Source organism: Spodoptera frugiperda, chromosome 30 (genome assembly GCF_023101765.2).
Source record: "Spodoptera frugiperda isolate SF20-4 chromosome 30, AGI-APGP_CSIRO_Sfru_2.0, whole genome shotgun sequence".
NCBI classification, from domain to species: Eukaryota; Metazoa; Arthropoda; class Insecta; order Lepidoptera; family Noctuidae; genus Spodoptera; species Spodoptera frugiperda.
In genome coordinates, this window is record NC_064241.1 from 11,547,459 (window position 1) to 11,575,287 (window position 27,829).

The following is a 27,829-nucleotide window of genomic DNA, read 5'->3' on the forward strand; positions in this document are numbered from 1 at the left end:
AATACCTACATACGATGCGTACCAATGAGGTCATACGGAATGCCGATTCCCCAAAATTCGAGTAAAAGTGACATCGGCAATCCGATATCGCGTTGGCAATTCAAACGCTGCCGACACAGTGGACACAAAATTAATCCCTTTGATGCGACCCATCCGATGCATGCGATGCGTATGATGCGGGTCTGTGGATGCTTACCTTAAATCGCCTCACTCATCGCCTCAATACAAAACAGAATTCTTGTTCATGTTGACGTACCATTCTAAATTCAAAAATCAAACGTGCCTTTTTTAACCGAAAAATGTAACTGGTGGACAACAAAACGCTGGGTAATAGAAGGCTGGATAGTAGACAGGGAATGTGATAATCTTCGGGGCACAGTTGTCTGGTAATTTGACACAATTTGGATTACTACTACGGCGGTTAGGACGACCCATCGTTGTCATCGTGGTTGTTTGTAAAATAAGTATTGCTAGGAATACTTTGATTGTTAGTTGCATTTCTGTAAAAGAATAAAAAGGTTTAGAACATTTCTTAGCGTGTGCACATGTATGTAAAATTATTTACGCCATAATTAATTATTTGTACTGCCACTGCTTAAAAAAATATGTTATGCATATCATTTATCATCGGTATAAAAATATCCAAGGTATCATCTTAAACACCTACCCTAATTAAACAAAAGAAGTGTAAAATAAAAATATAACAGGCCAGAAAGAAAACAAAACTTACCTGTAAATATTAAAACACTATTCTAAATTCAAATAATCAGACTTCGTTTATTTATCTTCGCCGTTCCATGGCGTCCTCTAACGTCAAATATGGCGACAACAATAAAATTACGCGCGCCATAATTTTTAAGTGTTCTCAAACGTTGAATATCGAATTATTATGATTGGTAATTGTTATTGAATTTCCGGCCCGTTCCATTAAACCGCAGTAAATAAATTAATCTTCGTGTAATGGTGCTTTCATCGGTAATTTATCGATACGAGTACTTACACATGTTTACGATGATTAAGAAACTGCGTATTTTTGTACGTGTGGTCAGAGAAAATTGATTTCTCTATCTTTTCAAGGCCCATTGGGAAAGGGGTAATTAAAAAAAGTTGGAATCCGGATATAATAAATCGATTCCAATCTAAATAATTTAAAAATGGATTCCACTCGATATAATAGTATCGTTATCTATAGTTGGTGAAGTACCTAGTAGTAAGAAATGTAACTGAGTACCGACATAGAGGTCACTGTTTCTGTGATCTCAGAGTCGATTCCCGAGTCGGGCAACGCAACGTAACAACATAATTTGGTGGCTATCCAGCTAAGATGATATGTGTAAACACTTAAATGCTATTCATCATTTATATCAATATAAAACATGTCATTGAAAAGAACTTTACCATGTATCTAATTAAAAATAAAACGGAGACAGATAGATTTATTGTCAAACTAACGAAAAAAATAAAAATATTAATGACATCTAATTTTTTAGATGAAGAAAGAGCGTTGACCCGACCAGGTTAATAAATTCTTAAGTTATTTACGGATCTATATGAATCCAGTTCTAAGAAAAAAAATATACCGTAAACTAATAATAAGTTAGTATTGATTATGTCAAGTCACGAGTCATTAACCTCTTAAACCTTATTTTAAATAAAGAACTTTTGACATCTCTATATTGTCATCTTTTATTTTTTAAATAATATAAGTTCTATAGTTTATAGCACCATTATTGTTTCGATAATCGTTTTGAAACAATGAAAGTGAAAGTAATTATTAAAAAAAAAACTTTCCAGTTTTATCTCCAAAACAAACAAATGGTACCTAGGTACATGTTTTATTTCCGTAAATTACAAGTTATGTATATGGACCAGAAAATTGGTCACGATCACAATGATACACTTACCTACGTACTTTAGGCTGTTTGAATCAAACAGAAGGCAGTATAGCGGGAGGTCTGTGCCCGGTGAAAAAATGACAGATCATTGCGCCGCACACCGCGCATGATCCGCGCGCGTCTTCCCGCGCTTTTAGAGCGCGAGATTTAAAAACAGAATTATTTACGAACATTGACAAAATATTAAAAGCTTTCTTCCATTTTATTTTGTGAAGAATATTTTTAAAATAGAAATAATTTGTATAAATGTAATGTTTCAAGTAAAAAATTTCATTGAAATCGACATTTTTATAAAAGTATTTTAGTTGTTATGAACTATTTTTGTAAACATTATTATAATCTGTGATGTGACTTTAAACAACGTGTGCTATTTAAATTAAAACTCTAAAAATGGTGGTAAACAGTTCAAAATTGCGGGGAGCCGGCAAAAACACGAGTGTTTGGAGAACAGTGGCATGTTTTATCTGTGCGTGTCGAAAATTAAATAGTTTGGTGGCCATTTATGCGGGTCTGTTTGTGTTGTTTGTGCCATCAGTACTCTGCAAAGCAGGTGAGAGACATTTTATATTTAATGAAGTTATTTTAACAATAGATCAATATATATATTGTAGCTTTTTTTCTGCGTTTTGTTGTAACAGAACGTATATTCTAAGCCAAAACAAAATTGTAAACATTAGTCGAATAATTAAAGCCAAAGATGTGAAAAACGACTGGAAGCCTTCCATAAATATTTCTGATAGGTAACAACAAGCATGATGCTGATTATAAATCTAAATTAAGCAGAACAATTAAAGACTTATCGTGTAAATAGGGTACCTACTGAAATAATTCTTTAATTATATCGCTTCGTGTTCTTCGGAATTTAATACAGTAAACATCTGACACACCCCCTCACCTCACCCAGGCGGGAGAAAAAAGGGGTTAAATAATTAATTCCTATTGAATAAAATGTGTAGTTGTCTTGTAACTTTAATGACAAAAGGAAACTGTAATGAAACTGTACCAAATAAGTTTAAATAAAGACTCAACTCTTCAACCGGGTGCAGTTGAAAAGTCGAGGTGATGCTAAAAGTATTCTACTGTGACGATTCAAATGTCCTATACAGATAAAATGTACATCAAATAAGTATTGTACTCGTATAATAAAAATTAAAAATACACTAACAATGGAAACAATACAGAAAAAGCAATTAAATTAAGATTAAGATTGTGTAATGATCATCTTACAGATATTATCTAAGCAGAAGTTAGTGAGAGGGCATTATGTTCACCTTGCATTACATATAGAGCTACGAATAATCTTTGTATACATAATTGAAATTTTTAAACGTGAATCACAGAGGGCTTAGTACGAGATCGAAAAGATCGCGTTTGACGCACTGATTGGTTGGTTTTGTGGAGCCGGCCAATAAGAGCGCCGAATGCGGTCTAGTTTCGATCTCGTTTAACGTAAAGCAAACTCGTACTAATGTCCCAGATTAAATTTTTAGGAATGAGTTAAGTATGTGTGAGCTAGAATTATGTGAAAATGGAAAATTAAGATATATTATGCCAACCCCAAGAAGCTTGCGATAAGGAGAGGAAGAAGAAATTTTGAGCTATGTCCTAAACCTGCGATCTAATAGACATGCATCGTCATCGTATAAACTTTCGATATCCTAACTACGATGTCTAATGAGGATTATAACTATAGCAAACAAAAATTCAATGAGAAGGCCTTTCAAGCCATGAAAATATTCCATTAGATGAGAACAGTGATGTTGAATGATACAGATGAGAAAATTTAATTTATAAAGTTAGTATGCACAATGTATACGTTACCTGGCCAAATCTGGATCATATTCCCATTGTAACAGTTTTTCTCAGGTCAGCTTACATAATACAAGAATAGGCATTTTGGACCAGTAACTCAGTGTTTCACTTTGGGATGCCTACTTACGTTTAAAGTCAGTTTTTGGACTTCTACGTCTCAATCTCTTGCTTTATAATCGTTTATGAGACTTTTTATATCATAAATGTCATTAATAATCTTCAAACACAACACTGCCTCCCATTAAAGCCGTTTCAGATAGTTTTAGAACACTTTATATTTAGCATACAATCTATAAATAGACTCTCTGATCTATAAGGCGAGTGTAATTTCCAAATAATAGTCAGCATTGTTCTCTTCTCGTACAAAATATGCAGTAAGCCCTTTCCATATGCGTGACAGACAATGACACTTGTTGATACTAGTTACACATGTAACTACTTATAACTAGAAGTACGTTTAAGGGCTTGTAATGTTTCTATGTAGATTTAAAAGGGATATGATTATGGCATAGTCATCTTTGTCTGTCAATAATAGCATTCATGCTTAAATCTATACTAATATTATAAAGCTGACGAGTTTGTTTGTTTGTTTGTTTGTTTGAACGCGCTAATCTCCGGAACTACTGGTCCGATTTGAATAATTCTTTTTGTGTTGGGTAGTGCATTTATCAAGGAAGGCTATAGGCTATAAAACATCACGCTATGACCAATAGGAACCGAGCAGAGCGGGTGAAACCGCGCGAAAGTAGCTAGTTAAAAGTAATAAGAATTTATTTATTTATAACTCCGTCTGGAGGCTTTGCGTGTGACTCCAACGATACAGTCTCATAATCAATTCAAATAGCAATAGTATATTGTAACAGTAAAAATAGAATCAATTAATCGATAAGACTACCCTTAGATTTCGATACATCTCCAAATTAAAGTAGGTACGCTACGCGCCCCCGCAGCCCCGAATTTAAAATACATAAATGATTCCATTTTGCAAAGATTGTGGTCTACCAGTGACCGCCCACCTATCGACCGCTACATAAACCTTTTCAATGACAAATATACTCTACACTCCTTTTGGAATTCGTAATTAAGTATAGGAATCTATTCAACTTTTACACGATCGACAAAGTTGGTCCCTTCATTAATTGAATTTTTAATCCTTTCTGTACAATGAAGTTTGTTTGCAAAATTTCGGTACTTTAAAAATAAAGGGAGTTTTGTATCGGGTGATCATAGCTGTAAGGGTGAGGTTTGAATGTGAGGTCCCGAACAGATATTTAAGAAAGTCCTGTGGTTGTTCCCACAAAATAAACAGCAAAAATATACGTCCTACACATTCACATATTCACTTACTCGTTCTGAGATTACGTATAATAAAAAGCAAGGTTGCTTAAAAATGTCGAGGGCTAAACATCATTGTGGGAATGACCGAAACAGAATTCAAAACAACAATACAATCATGTGTAATCAGACTAACGCAATTGCGGTAACCGTGAAACTTCATGTAAGTACTTTGATATTACATAAAAATTATGTCAAATGGTATAGTGAACTTTTCCGCGAGCAGTGTCGCGAAAACGCAACGGAACGGCGAGCCCAATAATCGATTCCACCATTAACTCGATTACACAATGCATTTCCGACGCGATTGTTCGTAACAGACCTACTACATACCGATTGACTTGATAAAGTCGTAACAAGATTCTGTACTTTGAATTTTTAAAAGTTCTCTTCTAAAAAAATTTGTATCTTAAAAGAATGGTCAACTGAATTAATTATTGTAAGATTTGCAATCAACCATGATTACTTTACCTAAATACGTACACATCCATGTTTAACAAAAAGAAATAAGTATAACACAGGTCATTTATTGGTCACCTAATAATGTTTTTATAGTGGAAATAATACATAATAGTTGGCGTTTGATTGGCGTTATTATGTGACCTTTTTAACATCTTTTGTTAACCTCAATCCACATGGTACAATACTATAAATTAGACGATTACAATTCACGACGATGGTAAAATGGTCTATATGTGTACTGAGATGGCATTCTCTGCACTTCCTTTATGGGTCACACAAGGAAATACACCATAAACCTTTATATGGTTATTGTAACAAAGAACATTCAATCTTATTAAAAAATAATGCGGTATGTGCCTAGAATTACATACGTAATTTCCTATTAAGTCAACAAGAAATGTTTTACTATTACAAATGTTATTTTTATGGTAATTAGGAAGACACAGAAAGAAGGAGAATGATTCACTATTATTATTTACTGCCTAGTTTTAAAAAAGTTTATTACCCACGTAAGATCAGAAACTGAACTATCTATTAAAATAGAAAAAAAACACGTTTACCATTTTAAAAGGCACCTGTGACTCCTCTGTTGTTGCGGATGTCCATGGGCGGCACTGATCGCTAACCCACTATTCCATTAAAAAAACCGATAATTACCGAAATACAAACAGTGTAATCTCAGTAGTCATTATTTTTAATAATTAGTATTTAAATGCGGAACCTTGCAAAAAAGAACTCTATTTTTAACAAACAGTTTATCTCTCTATCAAAATGCAGTTTTTATTGCAGTTATCTAAACACGATCTTATTCTAAGGTCGTTAGCACATTAGCGTGATATAACGATCACCTATTATTACACGACACTGACCCATATAGTTAATGTTATTATAATTATTGTGTAATTCACTTGCATTCAATTTATATCATAGATGTAAAATAAATGATCTTGTAAACTTGTAATGTTCGCATCCGTCTGATAATGTTTGATATAATTTGCACGCTACCGCAAAAAAACAATGTTATTCCTTGGATGTTAATCTTTAGAATAAACACGAACGAATGCAATATGCACATAAAAGTAAAGTAAAGTTGTCTGTCTGGGTGTGCATCAACATCTTTTTTGCCTACTATTGTATCTTTCTGCATCATCCTAAGATTGACTATTAGAGATGTTATGTAAAAGAAGTGTGAAAATAAATAAACATCAGGTTTAGCTACAAACCAATTCAGTGTGTTCTTGAAAAAATTGTGGATAAATTAATAAAGCCTTATTGGTTCTACTATATCAGAATGTTATCAGACTCCTTTTTTTCAATTCCTCATACAACTTTTCTTAGTGCCTTCTCATTTAATCGTCCTCTACCTTTCTACTGACCCAAATTTTAACTAGTCAATGACTAAACATCAACTTTAAATTCATAAACAAAACATATTTCATCATTGTTTTTTTTATATTTCCAAGTTTCTGAAATGTTAATTTCGATTAAAGAAGGTTGCTGCACGTCCGTTGCATTAAAATATTGACATTCAGCTAGAGTTTACGCCACACTGACACACCTAGTAACATTATAGACCATCTTCATTAAATATATTTCTCCATTTATTAGGTATTTCTCCTCGTTGATTGAGTGGTCGCAAGTACAACTGTATTCGAATTCCGGGTCGGGCAAAATATTTCTGGGCTTCTTCTCAGTAGTAGCACCCTTTATTACATGAGACCGAGATATGGGACTTATAACACAAATGTTGAAAAGCGAGTGTACATTGTATAGTGGCATTACGTGCCCTAATATGCATCTCTGCCTATCCTGTCGAAGTTAAAAGGCGTCACGTTGCAATTATTAAGTATTATGTAGTACCTATTTATTGTTAAGAACGATAGTTTCGACCAAAGGCCAAACAAAGTAACAGAAAATTGGTAGAGATGATATATTATGTGCAGTAAGTACTTACCTAATGTTTATATAGCATGCATAGCCTAATGACATACAGAAACATTTAGTTGTTAGATTGTGTGAGAATCCTTTACAATCATTTGCACTATTCATTTCAATGCTAATGTTTAGACAATAAATTACAGCTGTACATTTATAAACAGGGATGTTTACTTAGTATAACAATTTGTTAAACAAGTAAAGTATTGTCTCTTCCTTGTTCATCTATTAACATAATCATGGCATATGGGTATTTGTCACGGTTTTGCCTTAAGGGCAATAGCGGCGTGGACAAATGGTGTACGATGTACCTGGTACCAACTAATTTAGTATGTTTTTTGTCAATATAATACTTGCCACTATAATGAGATACAATGACCACCTATTTACAATACCATGCACTCTGATACTGCTTTACGTCTGTTGTGATACAGCCACAGGTTCAGTCGAAAAAGTCTCAGGTACTAATGTCTGGCATTCATGCTGAACTTGTGTATATTTACATTTATTTTTATTGTTCTTTTTTTATTATATTTCGCCTGGTGTTTGTACCTAATAAAAAGATATATATTTCTTTCTTTCTTCTATTTTAATACTACCATAAGTACTTACTAATAGTTAGATACTATTATTGGTATTAAGCTGTCTATCAACATGCGGAGATACTCGTAAAAGTAATAACTTGAGAATCAATCACGGGAATCTCGAAGTCCGTTATCGAATTAACGACTGCTGTACAACAAGACGCTGCGATAGGCAGATTGAGTAATACTTTGTTGTATAAAAGAGGAATTTACAAGCTTTCTTTGATACCAACAAGTTTCACTTAAAACTGCACATTCATGATGGCAGTAAGATCCACTTTCTATCACCATAGAAATTGTCCGCGCCACAATAACACCAAAATGTCACTATTATCGTGTCGTAACATTAAACGATTTCACTAAAACTGCAACACGTATTAATTACTTAATGTTCTGAATACCACTTGTTAGTGACATTCATGTGTTTCTTAATATCTTTGGCAATGGGTTCAAATTGCAATGTTTACTATCTATTCTGTGTTTAATCTTAATTTATGAGACAACAATCTTTGCCATCAGTTATCTATAAAGAAATATTCATTAACTGAAATGTTTTCGCGATCGTGTACTCACACAACTACTACTCTAAATCCTTGGTTTGACTCCATTGAAATTACTTATCTATAACTCAAATGTTTAATTTTGATTTTTTTCCAAATATCTTTTATTTCAATTCAACCGGACCAGTGACCAACTGCCAATTTCAATTACCGATCTTAATCCAAAATCTTTGGATCGATCTTCATTTTTAACAGAAACTTTATAGAACTAATGTGGATTGATTTTAATCTAAAGATTTTGAACTGAGATCGGCTATTGAAATCAGCTATAAGAGACGCAACAGATATGCTAAATATGTAACATAGTTTTTAAATGTTTTATCTAACTTGCAATACGTGTATTTTATACGCCTCCCATAACTTCTATTTGCAGTCCAACATTACCATTTCAATATTAATTGCCTACATACCTCGATTGAAATTTAAATAAAAATACATAAAATAAATACGGAACCAACACCGCTTCAAACAACATTTCTCTACCTCAATCATACTCCATAAAAACAATAAAAACCGACAACCATAACTTAAGACAAATTTCTCCAGAGCAACGGTACCTAAAGAATAACAAGAAAATAAATAAAATTCGGCTCTTTTTACAAATTACCGTGGTTTAATGGAAACGTAGCAAACCGCTTTCGTTGGCGGTCAACCGGTGGCAACCAAAATGTGGAAGAATTACGTCTTCTAACCGACTTTACTTTCACTTATATAACATCATTAAATCTGATCTAAATAACTGATTATAATTATGATACTTGTTTAACAAGAATGCCTATTACTCTTAGTCTTTTAAACTTGCCAAATGTTTGCAGTAATGAAATCAAATTCATGTTGTCTTGCGCAAATACTATTTTTTGCAATTAACTACCAAGGCTTTAGTGACAAAAATCTTAATGTGGGTTGCATTTTGTAATGTAATCTTACTTTTTCATTAAGATAACTAAGTATGTAATTAGGTTTATGTTATGTTTGCTAAATATATTAACTGGTGTCTTTTATAAATACTGAGTTTGTAAGACATATATTATTCACTTCAGACTTTGAATAAAATGGTTTGAATTAATTTATATTATCGATAGCTTTTGCCCGCGACTTCGTTCGCGTGGAGTAGTGACTTCCGGCAAATTTTTGGTTTTAACCACATAGTTTCCGATCTCGCGGAATCTCTTCAAAAATGAAATGTAGAAGATATTCCAAGGAACTCTTCAAAAATCAACATAATGAGCTCTGCGTTTGAATTTAATAGATGTATACTTACTAAGGGCATTGAAAAAAATAGTTTAAAAACGGACTTAAACTAAAGAAATATTATAATCTTTCCGAACTTAAGATGAAAACAAACTTAAAACTAAAGAAAGCTACGAATTACGAATTTATAACTATTAAAAAAGAAATTATATTACAACCTATCCTCTATGCTATAATAACCAAGCTTAAACTAAATAATTTAAAAGAAACGACTTAAATCTAATCTATCTAATTAATTAATAAATTAGACTTACAATTTTATTAAAAAAACTAACTACAGTAACTACTAATAATCGATATCGATATCAAACTAAACCTACGTTAAATAATTTAACCAGAAAACCAGGAAATCCCAACAAATAAACTTATTAATTGACAAATACAACGAAACTAATTTATTTAGAATATACGAAACAGCAGGACCACTACAGACAAATAATCATACGACTGATAATACACTTCTTCTACGATAGTACTATAAGTACGAAATTGAACAATGTCGGGCTGTATGTCCGGAATAAATTTATTATTTATTTTTATTATTTGATTTTTGAAATAAAAACTATCCTATGTCCTTTCTAAGGTTCTAAACTACATCTGTACCTAATTTCAACCAAATCCGTCAAATAGTTGCGGAGATTAATGGTATAAGCATAGAATAGTGTTCGACGTGATTCTTTAATTTGACATAACTTTTTTATTTATGAACCGATTGACATGAAACAAACACTAAATGTAAATTCAAGCATACCACAATATATTCGTGAAAACCGCATCCAACTCGGATCAGCCGTTTCTGAGATTAGCGCGCATAGACACACAGACAAACAGACAAACAGACAAAAAAAAAGTTAATTACATTTTTGGGTTCGACATCGACATAACAATAACCCCTGCTAATTTTTTTATTTTTATTTTCAATGTACAGACAGCACTTTTCTACGATTTTATTATATGTATAGCTTTTGCCCGCGACTTCGTTCGCGTGGAATAGTGACTTCCGGCAAATTTTTGGTTTTAACCACATAGTTCCCGATCTCGCGGGATCTCTTCAAAAATGAGATGTGGAAGATATTCCAGGGAACTCTTCAAAAATCAACATAATGAGCTCTGCGTTTGAATTTAATAGATGTATACTCACTTAGGGCATTGAAAAAATAGTTTAAAAACAGACTTAAACTAACTTAAAACTAAAGAAAGCTACGAATTACGAATTTATAACAATTAAAAAAGAAACTATATTACAACCTATCCTCTATGCTATAATAACCAAGCTTAAACTAAATAATTAAAAGAAACGACTTAAATCTAATCTAATTAAAAAAATTAGACTTACAATTTTATTAAAAAAACTAACTACAGTAACTACTAATAATCGATATCAAACTAAACCTACGTTAAATAGTTTAACCAAAAAACCAGGAAAACCCAACAAATAAACTTATTAATTGACAAATACAACGAAACCAATTTAGAATATACGAAACAGCAGGACCACTACAGACAAATAATCATACGACTGATAATACACTTTTTCTACGATAGTACCGAAGCGCTCGGCCGATACCCAACCAAATGAATGTAACGAAACCATAGCGCGATCTATTTCGATCCCAACGCCATCTATCGAGGATAAAGACAACTTGGATTATTTATTTATACTCCGTTCGGGCATTTTCTTTGTACTAAAAGTTTAATTATATTGATATTATTTTTTTCATACCTTTTTACTATTTATTTACTTTTTTTCGATGAATTAAAACAATAACATGAACCGAAGTCGTGTAACGATCGACATAGAATTATTTATAAATAATTTATTTCTTATTTTTATTTTTTGATTTTTGAAATAAAAATATATCTATGTCCTTTCTAAGGTTCTAAACTATATCTGTACCAAATTTCAACCAAATCCGTCAAATAGTTGCGGAGATTAATGGTATAAGCATAGAATGTTCGACGTGATTCTTTAATTTGACATAACTTTTTTATTTATGAACCGATTGACATGAAACAAACACTAAATGTAAATTTAAGCATCCCACAATATATTCGTGAAAACCGCATCCAACTCGGATCAGCCGTTTCTGAGATTAGCGCGCACAGACGAACAGACAAACAGACAAACAGACAAACAGACAAAAAAAAAGTTAATTACATTTTTGGGTTCGACATCGACATAACAATAACCCCTGCTATTTTTTTTATTTTTATTTTCAATGTACAGACAGCACTTTTCTACGATTTTATTATATGTATAGATTGAGGCTACTTAATATATACTACTAGCTACTTCCGCGCGGTTTCACCCGCTCTGCTCGGCTCCTATTGGTCATAGCGTGATGTTTTATAGCCTATAGCCTTCCTCGATAAATGCACTATCCAACACAAAAAGAATTATTCAATTCGGACCTGTAGTTCCGGAGATTAGCGCGTTTAAACAAACAAACAAACAAACTCTTCAGCTTTATAATATTAGTATAGATAAGGAAGTTATCCACATAGTAATGATATAAATATAATTCATAGAACTCGATAAGTTTTATTATAACTGACATCAATTTTATTCACACCTAATGCCAAATGCAAAATTCGGCAAACAATGTCAATATCGATGCTTTCTGGCCAAACGATGGTAAGCGACATTTTTTGCAATTTTAAGTTATATACATATTCGGAATCAGCCATTTTTTCTCCATCGAATAATGTGTGTAACTTAATATCGCATAAAAATATCGTTTACCCTCTTTTGGCCAGAGGGCATCGATATAAACTCTATCTATAGACTAAACAAATTACCCATATACATTATAAATCACTCAAGGACATAATAAACACAATTTACAACACTTTCGTAGAATGCATTGACTCATCCCATTAATCTGCAATAGTATGACCATGGAACATCATAAGATCAATAGTTATCGTCACATTTCTCAGTACGTGATCAAATATTTATCAAAATTAAACCATTTGGGTCAAGAGCTAAAAGTAGGGTCAATATTGTGCCATGGAGGTGCAACTAATGAGGTTGCGTATCTCTTAAACAGAAGCTTGTTATAATAAGTAAAATAAAAAATATTTAAATTACACATTTACTCGTAAAAAGTAACCTCTCCTTGGTCTCCATGTTAATTACGGAAAATTGTGTATTTTCCTACTCACGCAATATTTACAGGTTACCACTGGCAAGCTATCCTTGCTCTGGATAATTTTCTTTGAGATAACGTAAAATATAAAACTCTTTAGTTAAAAACAACATGGTTATTTCAAAAACCGCTAAAATGAAAAGACTTATTTCATCAAGTAGATCTACTTATTAGAAAAAACTTCAAAATCAATATCAATAAGTATGACTGATTCACAAAAGCCTAGGTATGACTTTTACATAAAGCTCTACATAGATCATTTCTACTACCGATATTAAGACACCTACCTACTGATTAACCCAAGACTACTTAAACCAACATTGTCTCACTCTACAAACACAACCGTGTACTTACTTGAACTTAAAGTCGTAAACACACGCAATACGATTACAAAATGTAAACAAAACCAACAGTAAGGTACTCCTACATATTTCAAGCACATATTTTACATATAATAAGGACTGCATATTCATCACAAAGTAAAACATCGAGTCGTTGGACAAAAATGCCCATTCTTGCATTATGTAAGCTGACCTGAGAAAAAACCGGTACAATGGGAATATGATCCAGATTTGGCCAGGTCACTTGTCCACTGTGCAACAAGTTACCAATCCAGTTGTGCTAGTTTTTATATGTATTTCGATGATTTATCTCATTGAGGTGATGGTCATTGAGACATCGAGACAATGTCCGAATTCCATTGGTACTCAATTACGTACATGATGTGGCATCACGTCTGTTAATGCCCTGAGGGGTATACAGAGGTTAAGTTATAGTGCAATCACGTTTCGCTAATTATGTCATTAATTAGGCACATTGTATCGAGGGCTGAGCCAGGCAGGACATTATGAATATACTAGCTGACCCGCGCAACTTCGTTTGCGTGTATCCCGCTACTTCGACAAATACAGTCAACGCACCAACACATATTGGATACTAATTTTCAATTCACAATAACTTCTCTTTCCCTTAACCGCGTTTAAAATATTAAAATGTTTTTTGGTTTCTGTGACTCTTCTTTGATCGCCCCCCCTATCAGTTTTTGGAAAAAATATTTAAGTAATGTACAGATTTTTTTTTATCTTATATGTATAGATCAAAGTCGTAGTACCTACTTTTTAATATTATTTATAGGGACGCTGCCCCCGCCGCCGCGGCCGGCCCGTACCGTGCCGCAATACTAATATCGTGATATCTCCTAAACTATATGTCTAAATAACACACTGTAAACTGCAAAAATAATCTAAATTAAATGCTCGTGATGATGAACTTACTTATTATGATAAGGATATATGTATTATTGGTTATATCACCAGTTAAACATCACCCAACGAATTAAATGTTTTTTTAATACAGAAAAGTAGTTTTTGTGACTTAAATAAAAAAGCTGGATATATGTCATCGCGGACTTTTTTGTAGAACTAATAAAGACCAATGTTTTTGCTATACATTGTTCTTACTTGTATCCAACGGTATAAGCGGCGCACGCACAAATGCAATCTTCAATTAGATTTTTTTTCTGACTTCTTGGACATAAATCGCTATAACTCAGCTAATATAGTTTCAATGTATTTCAATTATATATAAAAACCTGTCGGAGAAAATACTCTTTTTATTAGTGAAAACCGCATCAAAATCCGTTGCGTAGTTTTAAAGTTTTATGCATACGAAGGGACTACAGACAAAATGGGCGACTTTGTTTTATACTATGTATAGATGGTCAAAAATATTATGTACTAGCTTTTGCCCGCGACTTCGTTCGCGTGGAATAGTGACTTCCGTCAAATTTTTGGTTTTAACCACATAGTTCCCGATCTCGCGGGATCTCTTCAAAAATGAGATGTGGAAGATATTCCAGGGAACTCTTCAAAAATCAACATAATGAGCTCTGCGTTTGAATTTAATAGATGTATACTCACTTAGGGCATTGAAAAAATAGTTTGAAAACGGACTTAAACTAACTTAAAACTAAAGAAAGCTACGAATTACGAATTTATAACAATTAAAAAAGAAACTATATTACAACCTATCCTCTATGCTATAATAACCAAGCTTAAACTAAATAATTTAAAAGAAACGACTTAAATCTAATCTAATTAATTTATAAATTAGACTTACAATTTTATTAAAAAAACTAACTACAGTAACTACTAATAATCGATATCAAACTAAACCTACGTTAAATAGTTTAAGGACGCGTTCTCATAATTGACAGGTATCGAATCGCATCACTACATTGACACGACTCTCGACAATACACACATACGCACGGATAGCTGCGGAAATTATGACAAAATGAACTTGATACTTTGAAAGTTTGAATATTTTCTTACTTTCTTTTTTAATATTTTTATTTTGTTTAGTGCGTGCGTAGACTCAAATGTTTTGTGTTATCTGTTGTTCAATTCCGTTCAGTGCCGAATTTGGGCTCGGATTATTCGATTGGTGTCATTTTCATAGTTTTCGGAAAGTAAGCGTTCGAAATCAAAAATCAAATGGTGCCAACGCAAAACTAACTTTTTACATGCTTTTATTTAGTTTCATATGTAAAGGATGTATGTATGTGTGTTTGTTTGTATGTTTCTATATAACCGACCTCTTCCAACTCGATTTTTACCCATTTTAAACGGACCGATTTCGTTCAAACTTTGTAGACTTATCAAGGACCGGTGGCAAATTAATACCTCGTAGAAATTAATCAAGGGTCAGGAATCCCTGACGTGGACACTTAACAGCCCAGATGAACCTGAAGAGATATGAATATACTATCTTAAGAAAAGTTGTTCAGCGTGATGAGCACATTTTAGCGCCATACGAAAATCGAGGATGTAGAATCCCTGACATGAACTCCAGCCCAGCCGAACCTGAAGAGATTTGAATATACTTTCAAGAAAAGATATTTAGCGTGATGAGCACTTTTTCGCCATATCTTTTATACTAATTATTCTCATAACAATACTAAATTTTCCGCCTACTGTTAGTATTAATATTAAAATTATTTTGTTCGGTTCATCACAAAAACATGTTTTTAAGTTTTTTTAATCTACAATGTGATAGGGGTGGGACTTCTAACCCGTTAAGGCTGAGTACTACATCTAATTTTATCGACAAAAAAAATAATATGGGGGTTGAACCCCTAATTGAAAATATTGAAAAATTGTGATTTTTTCGGTAAATATAATTCACAAATGATTTTTTTCTCACCAAAACATTATCAAACATTTGAAAAAAGTAATGAATTAGTTAGCCAAGGTTATTAGCTACCGTTTGTCGTTTTTTTTTTTTGTTTCTACGACGCATACAACCTTTGATATCAAAAAAAGTAAAAAAAACATTAAAATTGCCATAATTTTAAGGGGGAGGGGATTCGACCCCTTCGACCCCCGACTTTTGTCGATAAAATTAGATGTAGAACTCAGCCTTAACGGGTTAGAAGTCTCACCCCTATCACATTGTATATTTTATTATGGTTTTATATCAATGGTTTTCGGGGTCGCCAAGATAAAAAAAAACAATTATGGTAACGAACGTGACAAGACCTGGGTGGAACAAACAAAGAAAATACATAAAATAAATTAAACATCAATTCTTTATTTTCACGATATTTGTTTGAATATGCGAGGAATGAGCCCGTAAATTCATATTTCTTGCCTGTCTTGGGTCAATTAATTCCGGAAGAAGACAATTTTTATAAAATCGAATGATTCACTCCGTATTCGATATTAGCGACCCCAAAAACCACAACAATGACACTCATGTCGAAAAATGACAATGCCAGAATCTCTATAGAGCTTTGTCCCACCAAAAAAATATAGTGTACAGACATGCCAAATGTAGCATTCTATTGCTGCTCTATTAGTGATAACTAAAAACATGATTAAAAGCCTTTAGATCTTGCGGTTTCTATATGAATCTAAGTACAAAATATTACATTTAGGTTAGGTTAATTGCAGTTATAATGGTAGAAATAATTAAATTACAATGCTATCATAGGGTGTTTAGCTATGAAAGGAAGGAATGTCATCACTCATCACTAATATCACCTTTAGTAATCCTACTTTAATTCATAATCATAACGAAACAACAATGTAAACAGAACAGACAGAGAGAATGTCAAATAATGACTTTTTGGACATAATGACACACGCACGCCAATGAGGTTTCGTTACATCTAATCACTAACGTTCAAACACGAAATCATAATTATAATATGCATTCATTATAATATATATTATATAAAAAAAATTAACTAGCAGTATGTATTAAAACCAAATTCATATTAAAATTCGTACACATTACATTAATAAATCTTTTTTTTATTGAATTACTCGTTTTGTTCCTTGTGCAAGCGTACTAAGAAACGCAGAGGGTCGCGATAAATACAGGAAATAGGCCTTGGGTTTTTAAAATTCTTTTTATTTCCTAATTTTTATCCGCAAGTTTATCAGAATAATAATTAAGTAACCAAGGGTCTTATTTTCATTGCATAATTTTGATTAATTTACATTTTTTGTACATTGATGAAATTAAGTGGGGCAGGATCTGGCATGGTCATTTATATATTTATGTCGGCGCCATCTTGAACTTAGATTTTCACTTTATATTCGTTATAAGCGACCCCAAAAACCATGAAAATGACACCCATGATGGAAAGTTGGCAAATCTAGTCGGCGCCATCTTGGATTTTGATTTTGACTCCATATTCGCTATAAGCGACCCCAAAAACCATGAAAATGACTCCCATGATGGAAAGTTGGCAAATCTTGTCGGCGCCATCTTGGATTTTGATTTTGACTCCATATTCGCTATAAGCGACCCCAAAAACCACGAAAATGACACCCATGATGGAAAGTTGGCAAATCTAGTCGGCGCCATCTTGGATTTTGATTTTGACTCCATATTCGCTATAAGCGACCCCAAAAACCATGAAAATGACACCCATGATGGAAAGTTGGCAAATCTTGTCGGCGCCATCTTGGATTTTGATTTTGACTCCATATTCGCTATAAGCGACCCCAAAAACCACGAAAATGACACCCATGATGGAAAGTTGGTAAATCTAGTCGGCGCCATCTTGGATTTTGATTTTGACTCCATATTCGCTATAAGCGACCCCAAAAACCATGAAAATGACACCCATGTCGGAAAGTTGGCAAATCTTGTCGGCGCCATCTTGGATTTTGATTTTGACTCCATATTCGCTATAAGCGACCCCAAAAACCACGAAAATGACACCCATGATGGAAAGTTGGCAAATCTAGTCGGCGCCATCTTGGATTTTGATTTTGACTCCATATTCGCTATAAGCGACCCCAAAAACCATGAAAATGACACCCATGGTGGAAAGTTGGCAAATCTTGTCGGCGCCATCTTGGATTTTGATTTAACCTCATGTTCAAAATAATATAACGAAACATTCTATATTCAGTAAAGTGTTGCTCGTACAGAATGTGTAAAAAAAAACATACAAACAGCCGAACATAGTACTTCCTCCTTTTTGTGAAGTCGGTAAAAATATCAAGATTGGTTTGTGAAGTATAATATCAAATATTTTGTACTCGTACAGCGATCTTTTTCAAGGCCATTTTTTGTAACAGGCGACGCAGCGTCCACCCACGACAGCGCTCGAGCGCGGACTGAAATTTCATTTGACATTTTCTATCCAATAAATCTAAATAGTAAACAAATAAAATAACCCTTATTGCTACGCTTTAAAGTTGATGTCTGACAGCAAAATATGAGAAAAAATTAAACGGGAACTTTTATTTATTTCCGAGACAATTTGAAATATTTTCGTAATTTTTTCCCACAGTATAATTTTTGATTATGTCTGCTTCCCCGGGATATTTTTTTGAGATTCAGAATTATGCGTGTAGTAGCAGTAAAATGTTCCTAAACTCAACCCTTTTTTGTCAATTTTGTGTGAAGAGGTAAAGAAAAATCGTGTTTGCAATAATAAAATATAACTTTTTTTCACATTACAAATCAATATTTTGGAGATAAAGAAGTGATCTATCTATTGTAATTGTTAGTTATGTTCAGTTAAGTTTCTTTTGGTCGTAATATGTACTGAAAAATAGCTTATTTACGTCAGATTTGAGAACGCGTCCTTAACTAAAAAACCAGGAAAACCCAACAAATAAACTTATTAATTGACAAATACAACGAAACCAATTTAGAATATACGAAACAGCAGGACCACTACAGACAAATAATCATACGACTGATAATACACTTTTTCTACGATAGTACCGAAGCGCTCGGCCGATACCCAACCAAATGAATGTAACGAAACCATAGCGCGATCTATTTCGATCCCAACGCCATCTATCGAGGATAAAGACAACTTGGATTATTTATTTATACTCCGTTCGGGCATTTTCTTTGTACTAAAAGTTTAATTATATTGATATTATTTTTTTCATACCTTTTTACTATTTATTTACTTTTTTCGATGAATTAAAACAATAACATGAACCGAAGTCGTGTAACGATCGACATATAATTATCTATACTCCGTTAGAGCATTTTCTTTGTACTAAATGTTTTATTATATTGATATTATTTTTTTCATACCTTTTTACTATTTATTTACTTTTTTTCGATGAATTAAAACAATAACATGAACCGAAGTCGTGTAACGATCGACATAGAATTATCTATACTCCGTTAGAGCATTTTCTTTGTACTAAATGTTTTATTATATTGATATTATTTTTTTCATACCTTTTTACTATTTATTTACTTTTTTTCGATAAATTAAAACAATAACATGAACCGAAGTCGTGTAACGATCGACATAGAATTATTTATAAATAATTTATTTCTTATTTTTATTTTTTGATTTTTGAAATAAAAATATATCTATGTCCTTTCTAAGGTTCTAAACTATATCTGTACCAAATTTCAACCAAATCCGTCAAATAGTTGCGGAGATTAATGGTATAAGCATAGAATGTTCGACGTGATTCTTTAATTTGACATAACTTTTTTATTTATGAACCGATTGACATGAAACAAACACTAAATGTAAATTTAAGCATCCCACAATATATTCGTGAAAACCGCATCCAACTCGGATCAGCCGTTTCTGAGATTAGCGCGCACAGACGAACAGACAAACAGACAAACAGACAAACAGACAAACAGACAAACAGACAAACAGACAAAAAAAAAGTTAATTACATTTTTGGGTTCGACATCGACATAACAATAACCCCTGCTATTTTTTTTATTTTTATTTTCAATGTACAGACAGCACTTTTCTACGATTTTATTATATGTATAGATAAAACTGGAACCAAATTCAAAAGTGGATGCTACCCGTTGATTCTCGTGGATATCTTTAGTGTATAAAACGACCCAGATTAAGTTTATCTTCAACAACTTAACTAGAATAATTAATTTAATCTATCAAAATCTACGAACTCATCTCGCAATCTATGTAAACAAATATATTACACACAACATTAATAAATGACTTATCTTACTAAAAAATAAAGCAATTATGTTAATTTCCACACCAGATTAAAAACATTATAAATTATCACAAGTATGGTAATCATTGCATTCTCATAAAATGTCAAGGGACTCTCATACCGCCCACTAGCAACATTTGAACCATATTTGACAAGTCCTAGACTGTTGAAAACCATATTTATTTACTAGATATTTTACATAAGCCTATATACATTGAACCTTGACACATAATCGTAATTATTGGTCAATAAGTCGTTGTCTAAATTACAACAATGGCATTCAGCAACTTAATAGTACTTATCAGATTAAGGATCGTTTTAATCTCCTTTGTTTTTAAACCAACTAGAGAAAGGCATTTGTACGATTGTTGATTGTTAATAAAATATTAAAATAACATCAAGGCTCATTCCCAGGTAACCAATTTACGAATTTACGAGTTTGTGACTCAATTCCTGAGATAAACAGAGTCATAAATCTCGGGCACACAACAGAAAGAATTAAAAAACCTCCAGTGGTGACTATGATGTTATTTATATTTGTAAAAGGTTAAGAATAAACTACTTTTAACGATAACATAAACTATCATAAAGCCGATTGCAGACCAAGAGCTGAGCTAAGTTATAGCTCTTGCTGTTGGAACTATGGAAACCTGCGTCGGCTATGCGAAACATTAGAGATGTGCTATCTAGCTATGCTACGAAGATGTAACAGCTAAGCTGTGAAACTATGTGACCGTTTACACTAATACTAACCTAAGTAACAGTGCAGTGCAAGAAAGGTGCGCAGCTCGAGTATGCGATATAGCGATAGTAGGGAAGCCGCCCATATCACGAATTCATAGCACGCATCTTTCCATATAAATACATAGTTTAGCTGAGTAGGTACGTTTCCGCCAGTGCTATGCTATGTGCCAATGAATATGATTGGTGGTGGAAGCCAAACGCATCCAGTAACGTAGCATAGCACATCTCTAGTGGAAAAGTACCCTAACACCATTAATGTCAACACGAAACAACAAATGAACAGTCCAATTTCGAAACAACGCTTTTGGGTAACTTTGACATATGAATCATCCTCTGTGTCAACAAGCCTTTTACCGTTTACGACACACATACATACAAAATAACATCACGCCTTTATTTCCCAAAATACTAACAAGAGGTGATCTATAAAGAAATATCTAGGTACTAATAAACCCTTCATGCTGTAGTTGTTTCTAATAAGAATTAACTCACGTCTTTGCGATACACACATCACATAGTTCATCGACACGTAGTTACAGACAAAAACGAAAAAGAATTAAGTACGTAAATTGGTCCATAAACCTCGATAGCTAGAAAAAAAAACATACCAGCCGAATTGAGTACCTCCTCCTTTTTGAGGAGTCGGTTAAAAATATACTGTTACCAAGACAAAATTTCCATTCAATTTATGTTTTTTCTCAAACTATTATAATTACTCCCATATCGTCTGTATTGTCATTGTATCTAATTTGAACTATGTGTAAGTAAAACTAAAAATAACATTCAAACTTGCATAAACCTAGTGAGATAAGAAGATCAAAATGGTTGACAAAAATAGTGAGAATTTAATACCGAAATGTCTCATTGTTCATAATCCAATCTAAATCGTTGCAAGAACAAACATTGTATTAAATCGTAGATTAACATATACATAAGTATCTCAGACTTAGGTGAAGGTCAGGTCAAAAAACAATACTTAAAGTACAATAAGACATTTACTTCATAATTTCATTGTAATTAGACACAAAACAACGGCATTATGTATCATTTTAAATGTAAATTTGATTAAAATCGTCGCTTGATCAATGTTAATTATTTATTTATTCAGTTTCGCATGTCGCACGTGATTATTATCGTTTTAATAGAATATTTAAACAATAGTAATGGTTTTAGTTAGTGACATGCTTGGCTAGTGCACCTTGTCAACAAAAACTTGTCATTTTTATCTATTTTTTTACCTATAGGATTCTAAAATATGTCCTGAACACCAAATATTAGACCTAATAAAACAATCATCCGAACAGAGCACCTTATCCTATATTTGAAATCGGTAATAAAAAAGAATACATTTTAGACTACATTAAAATCATTACTTCAATTGAAACTTCCCAATCTATCCATTACAATGCATTCCTGTCTAAGGTACAAATTTTGAAGTTCTAATAATAACAGTTATAAACAAAGGCAATCTAAAAACGTAACCACCTATCCCAATGCCCGTAAGGGATAATTTGATCCCATAAAAGAAAAGAAATGTATTACCATACGACACTCCAATCATAAAGTATTCAAATGACCGGCATTCATGTTTTAGATTCAAAGCCTCGTACCTCAGATTTAAATCAAGTCTACTTTGTAAATCACCATGATGCGTAACATTCCTCTATTAAAAAACCCTTTCATTGGTTCCCAAAGCCCTAATCAACTCTTCTACTCTCACAATAAGGTTTAATTTCGTTTGATGTAGTAAGATTTCAATTTGCCATTAGTTAGCAATGATTTGGCAAGGTGTAATGACTCTTAAGTATGTGAGGTGAGAGGTCAGAACGTGAATGTTTTTGATGTTCACTTCCCATGGAAGTACATAGTTGAGAAGTTAATAATTTATAATACAATGTCATGCTTATTGTAGTAAAAGAAGTTAGTTCTAAGTGAGAACCACGAACATGACTCATAATTTTATTAACGCATACACAACATAGTAGCAATAATTATTTTACCGCTTCGTGAACAATTTTCATTGCGTCTAAGCAAAAAGCAATCATTTGCCATTAATAGCCCACCTATTGTAATTTGTGGCTTGCATACATTCATCAAATTACCCGTTCGGGATAGTAGGCATAAGGTCATTTTGTTAATAGGCAGATGTGATTTTGTAGATAAACTCTGATGCCATCAAACTAGGTGACATTACATATGACATAGAAACGTAGACATTATTTATTATTAATTAGCCCAAAAATACTACAACTACACTTACTACGATTCACTAATCAATATCTGTACAACCTGTAGTCTTATCATATGTACCATTTACTTGACCAATACACCAGTGAAATGTTCTAAATAGACACAGTTACACATTTTCACAGTTCGTTACCTACACCAACAATAGTATATTGTATGCTATCGCAGTATCGTCTATGTAAACGTATCTATTCAATTAATACATTGTCCTACGACAATCAGGCCGTGAAACACTGAAACAGATTTTTACCATAATACGAGGATTTTGATCTGCTTTTATTGTTTGGTGGATGATGCAAATAAGCCTTATTTACGTAACTGATTTGTGTTTATCTAGTCAAAACGATACTGCTATCAAGTATTGATATGGTCCATTTCTTAAAAAAGTGCACAGAAAAATATTGTTTTTAAACGTGAATCTTCATTGACATCTTCAAGGACTTAATTATACATAATGCAATTCTTCAACACTTGATGCTCTTTGATTTTGTATAATCTGTTGTTCGCACTTCCTTTATTTCAATAATTTAAGCCACCTTCAAAAATCTCTAACAACCATTTTCTCTCTTTCCAGATTGGCCAAGACACCTAACGTACGACCAAATATACAACAACACACACTACGCACAGTTACAAACTGTCTACAAGCCATATACCGCAGTCAGTAGTTTTAGCAGCCATGTAAATAGTCCTAAGTACATCCACAATGACACCAGGAGTAATGAGATAGAAGAACAACTTAGTTATAAGGACGCTAGCGGTCCACTGCTGGTTGGATTCGCCAGGGATCCCTTTAGGTACTCCGTGCTTGAAGACGATTATAGGAAAGGGGTCAGGTGAGTTTTTATGAGATTTTAAAGTGTTTTTAGCGTCAGGCATCCTTCTTAACATTTTCAATGACAAAAAATAGCAAAATGAATTACCTTGAATTAGCCATCAATGCTCAGTCCATTTTTCATGTTTTTTATCGTATAGTACGGCAAACAAGCGAATCAGATGGAACACCTAATGTTAAGCATTCTGCACCGCCTATGGACACTCTCAGCAGTTACAATTGCGTTGCCAGCCTTTTAGAGATTGGAAATTTGGGGTTTTGGGAATTCAATAAATATAATATTATTATGTTTGTTTCCAGAAACATAGATCCCCAAGTATACATGAGTAAGACGGAGAACCGTGGCAAGCGTGGCGTGTTCCACCTGTACAACATGTTGTACTGTGCCACTGGCTGTGATCCTCTGTCTTACAAGGGATATGGGTGCTACTGCGGCTTCCTAGGGGAAGGGAGACCTACTGACGGTATTGATAGGTGAGTGTGATGAGGAACATCGTCATTTTAACCCATTACGGCATAACGTTCGATAAATCGGACGCTAGAAATTTTTATATGTTGTGAATAATTAATTAAATTAAAATCATAGTCATAATAAGTGCTATAATAAAGTGTATGCTGAAATAGGTTTAATTCTCTTAATTGTATACATTTTTAAAAGCCATTTAAGTTGTATAAACCTTTGACTAAACCCAGGCAGTAATGTCATCTGATCAAACTAATTATGCGGTCTTCAACCCATTTATTGCCAAGCGTGGAGACCATAGTAATCTCCTTTAGCAGACCCATGGTCTAGCTGAATAAAATTGTCGATGACTGTCAACAATTAACCACAAAACTAAAGTTGTGTACTGTTAATTTATCTATTTGTCAATATTAACACAAATCCTAAATCAACATCACCAAGACCAATAAATCCCTTTCCACCTCCAGGTGTTGCAAGCTCCACGACGAATGTTACGAGAACATCTACTGCCCGTTCTACACGGTGTACTTGCAGCCTTACTTCTGGAAGTGCTACCATGGCCAGCCTCTGTGTGCGTTGGAGAACTTCGACTCGCAGCATGACTTCATTAACCGGTGCGCTGGACGACTCTGCGAGTGTGATAGGTGAGATGTGATGTCCTGTAATAACTTTATTAAGTATGTAACCTTTGCAAGGTGGCTGCTAGTGGTTAGATGCGTAGAGCTGAAGATCGAGCTTAGTGGCGTGCCATTGGAGAGGCCTATGTCTAGCAGTGGACGAGAACAGGCTGATGATGATGAAAAAGTTTTTTGGAATAATTGTTTGTACGAGTAGATACGTCTTTTTTGTTGCCCAACGTCATTATTGGTGCCTAGATGGCGCTTGTGAAGTATTTAGTCTAAAAGGAGCTAAACTATTATCGCTTCTTTAGTAGAACCAAATAGTTTTGAGTATTAATTCCTTAGTTACTATAGATTATAGGGGATCGGCACAATTTTTGCCTAAGAGAATGACGTTTACGTGACGTCCTTTACGTGATGATGTATTGCTCTACAGACATTTTATGTTTACACTTTTCTCATTGCAGAAAATTCGCAATGTGTGTGCGAAGGTACCGGTGTCCTCGAAGACGGGCTCTGTGTCGATCCTCGCCGATACGGCTGCTGCAAAACCTGCTCATGTTCCGATGACATACAGACAAATATTATGTAGATCAAGTAAAAATACCGCAACGTAAACGTAATCAGGTTGTGATACTATTGGGTTATTCGCCTATTTTTAACTGATCAATTATTTAAAGGGCAATTAGGTATGTAATTAAAATCTTAAAATCATTGTACAAAATGTAATCTATAGTTACCAAGTCATTCCTATGGAATGGTTACCATAGTTATTTTAAGGTTTTAGGATAACGCCAAGGAGACAATAGGGGACAATAATTAATGTCGCCAGCGACGTTGTGTGAAATAGCGCGACGATGCCTTTGATGACTTTGGCAACATCGCGCGACACGACATCGCTACGGACATAGTGACGTGTTGTCGCTATCATATATGTTGTAATAATAATGTATGTTAAATGTTGCCGATACATGTCCGGTGACATTTGTCTCCTAGTGTATTCTTGGCTTAACCTCCTGAGTACTGAAATTCTAAATTTACCGAAGTGCACCAGTTTAGCATCAAGTTTTTTTCGTGAAACGACACGTTGTAATTTTAGTTAATAATTATAATTTTAATTTTAATTTTATTTTTTCTTGTGTCTATATAATGGTAAGATATCATGTTGTAAAAATCAAATCAATAAACGAAAATATCATACCCTCGGACTCAGGAGGTTAAAGGTAAATAAGGCTTGTAAATAAACAAACAGTACTATCAAAGTTGTTTTATTATAACCTGTAACATGATCTCCAGATTCTACCCACTGCCTGCAGAATAAAAACAAACCTTAATAATTATAATGCCTAACCTGAATATTGATTCTGAAAACCATATCCTACACAAAATGACATTAAATACTCACCAACGATGACTAAAACAAATGCAATCACTTCACATAAAATAACCTTTCACACAAAACGAAAAAAAAAATGTCGTAATACATTAGGTAGTAACCAAAACAAAATATATAAGGTAGCCATATCTACGTACATTTATAAAACACAAAAGAATTAGATTAAAATCGTCGGTATACTTTCCAAAAATTGCATAAATCTAGTTTTTTTTTTATATTGTAATAGTTTGGACGCACGAGTAACGTATCTTTGCATCTAACTGATTACCTCTACTATTGTATGAAACATACAATGTATGAGTATATCCCACGATGGATTAACTGGCAGCATGTGAAGCTACCCCAAAACACCAAATTTATTTATTGGAATTTCAGACTTATTCTTTTGTTCGAAAGTCGTAAATGTATTGAAGGGTAGTTTGATGTGCGTATGTTTGTACTAGGACTAGAGCTATTATAAAAGTAATCGGTCACTTACTGCGTTAGTAAGGTAAGAGAGCAACTCAAACAATGGCTTTTGTATATCTAGTCTCAACATAGCTATGTTAGCTTTATGTTAATAGCTATGCCTAAGGACATAAGGTATACAATACTTAGGTTTCTCATGAGAATGGCCTTACTATTGCAGTTTGAACTTTTCTAATTTAAACATGTCAAATAGGTATTAATTTGCACTATATGGGACGTATACAAAATAGTTTAATTTTATAGAAAATCTTAATATGTAGGTTTTTTGAGGGGAGAAATCATCCAATGCTTTCTCCCGCTTAGGGTGAAGCGAGAGGGAGTGTCAGACTTTTACTGACTAATAACCACCCCGTTCCTACTCCTGCTTTTCGAGCCGGAGCCCCAGTAACCCGCTAGGCAGTCAGCAGCTCCGGATATGTAGGTACCTACTTAGATACTATTCAGTGTAGGCAACTTTGTCTCAACGCACATACAGAAGACATTAAATATCAATATTAGAAATGTACCCTTCGATGACATTTAAACATAACCGACACCCACTCTTCATACCCGACAATGGAACACCAGCTTTATACATAAAGACGGGTACACACAA

General features: G+C 33.5%; 1 protein-coding gene across 1 annotated transcript; it reads left to right on the plus strand.

Moving 5' to 3' along the window:
• Positions 1-1,969: 1,969 nt before the first annotated feature.
• LOC118269790 (uncharacterized) lies at positions 1,970-26,598 on the plus strand. The gene is made up of 5 exons (XM_035585102.2): positions 1,970-2,445; positions 24,027-24,288; positions 24,588-24,761; positions 25,218-25,394; positions 25,838-26,598. The coding sequence occupies exons 1-5, from the start codon at positions 2,286-2,288 to the stop codon at positions 25,938-25,940; spliced, it is 876 nt and encodes a 291-aa protein (XP_035440995.2). The 5' UTR covers positions 1,970-2,285; the 3' UTR covers positions 25,941-26,598.
• The last annotated feature ends 1,231 nt before the right edge of the window (positions 26,599-27,829 follow it).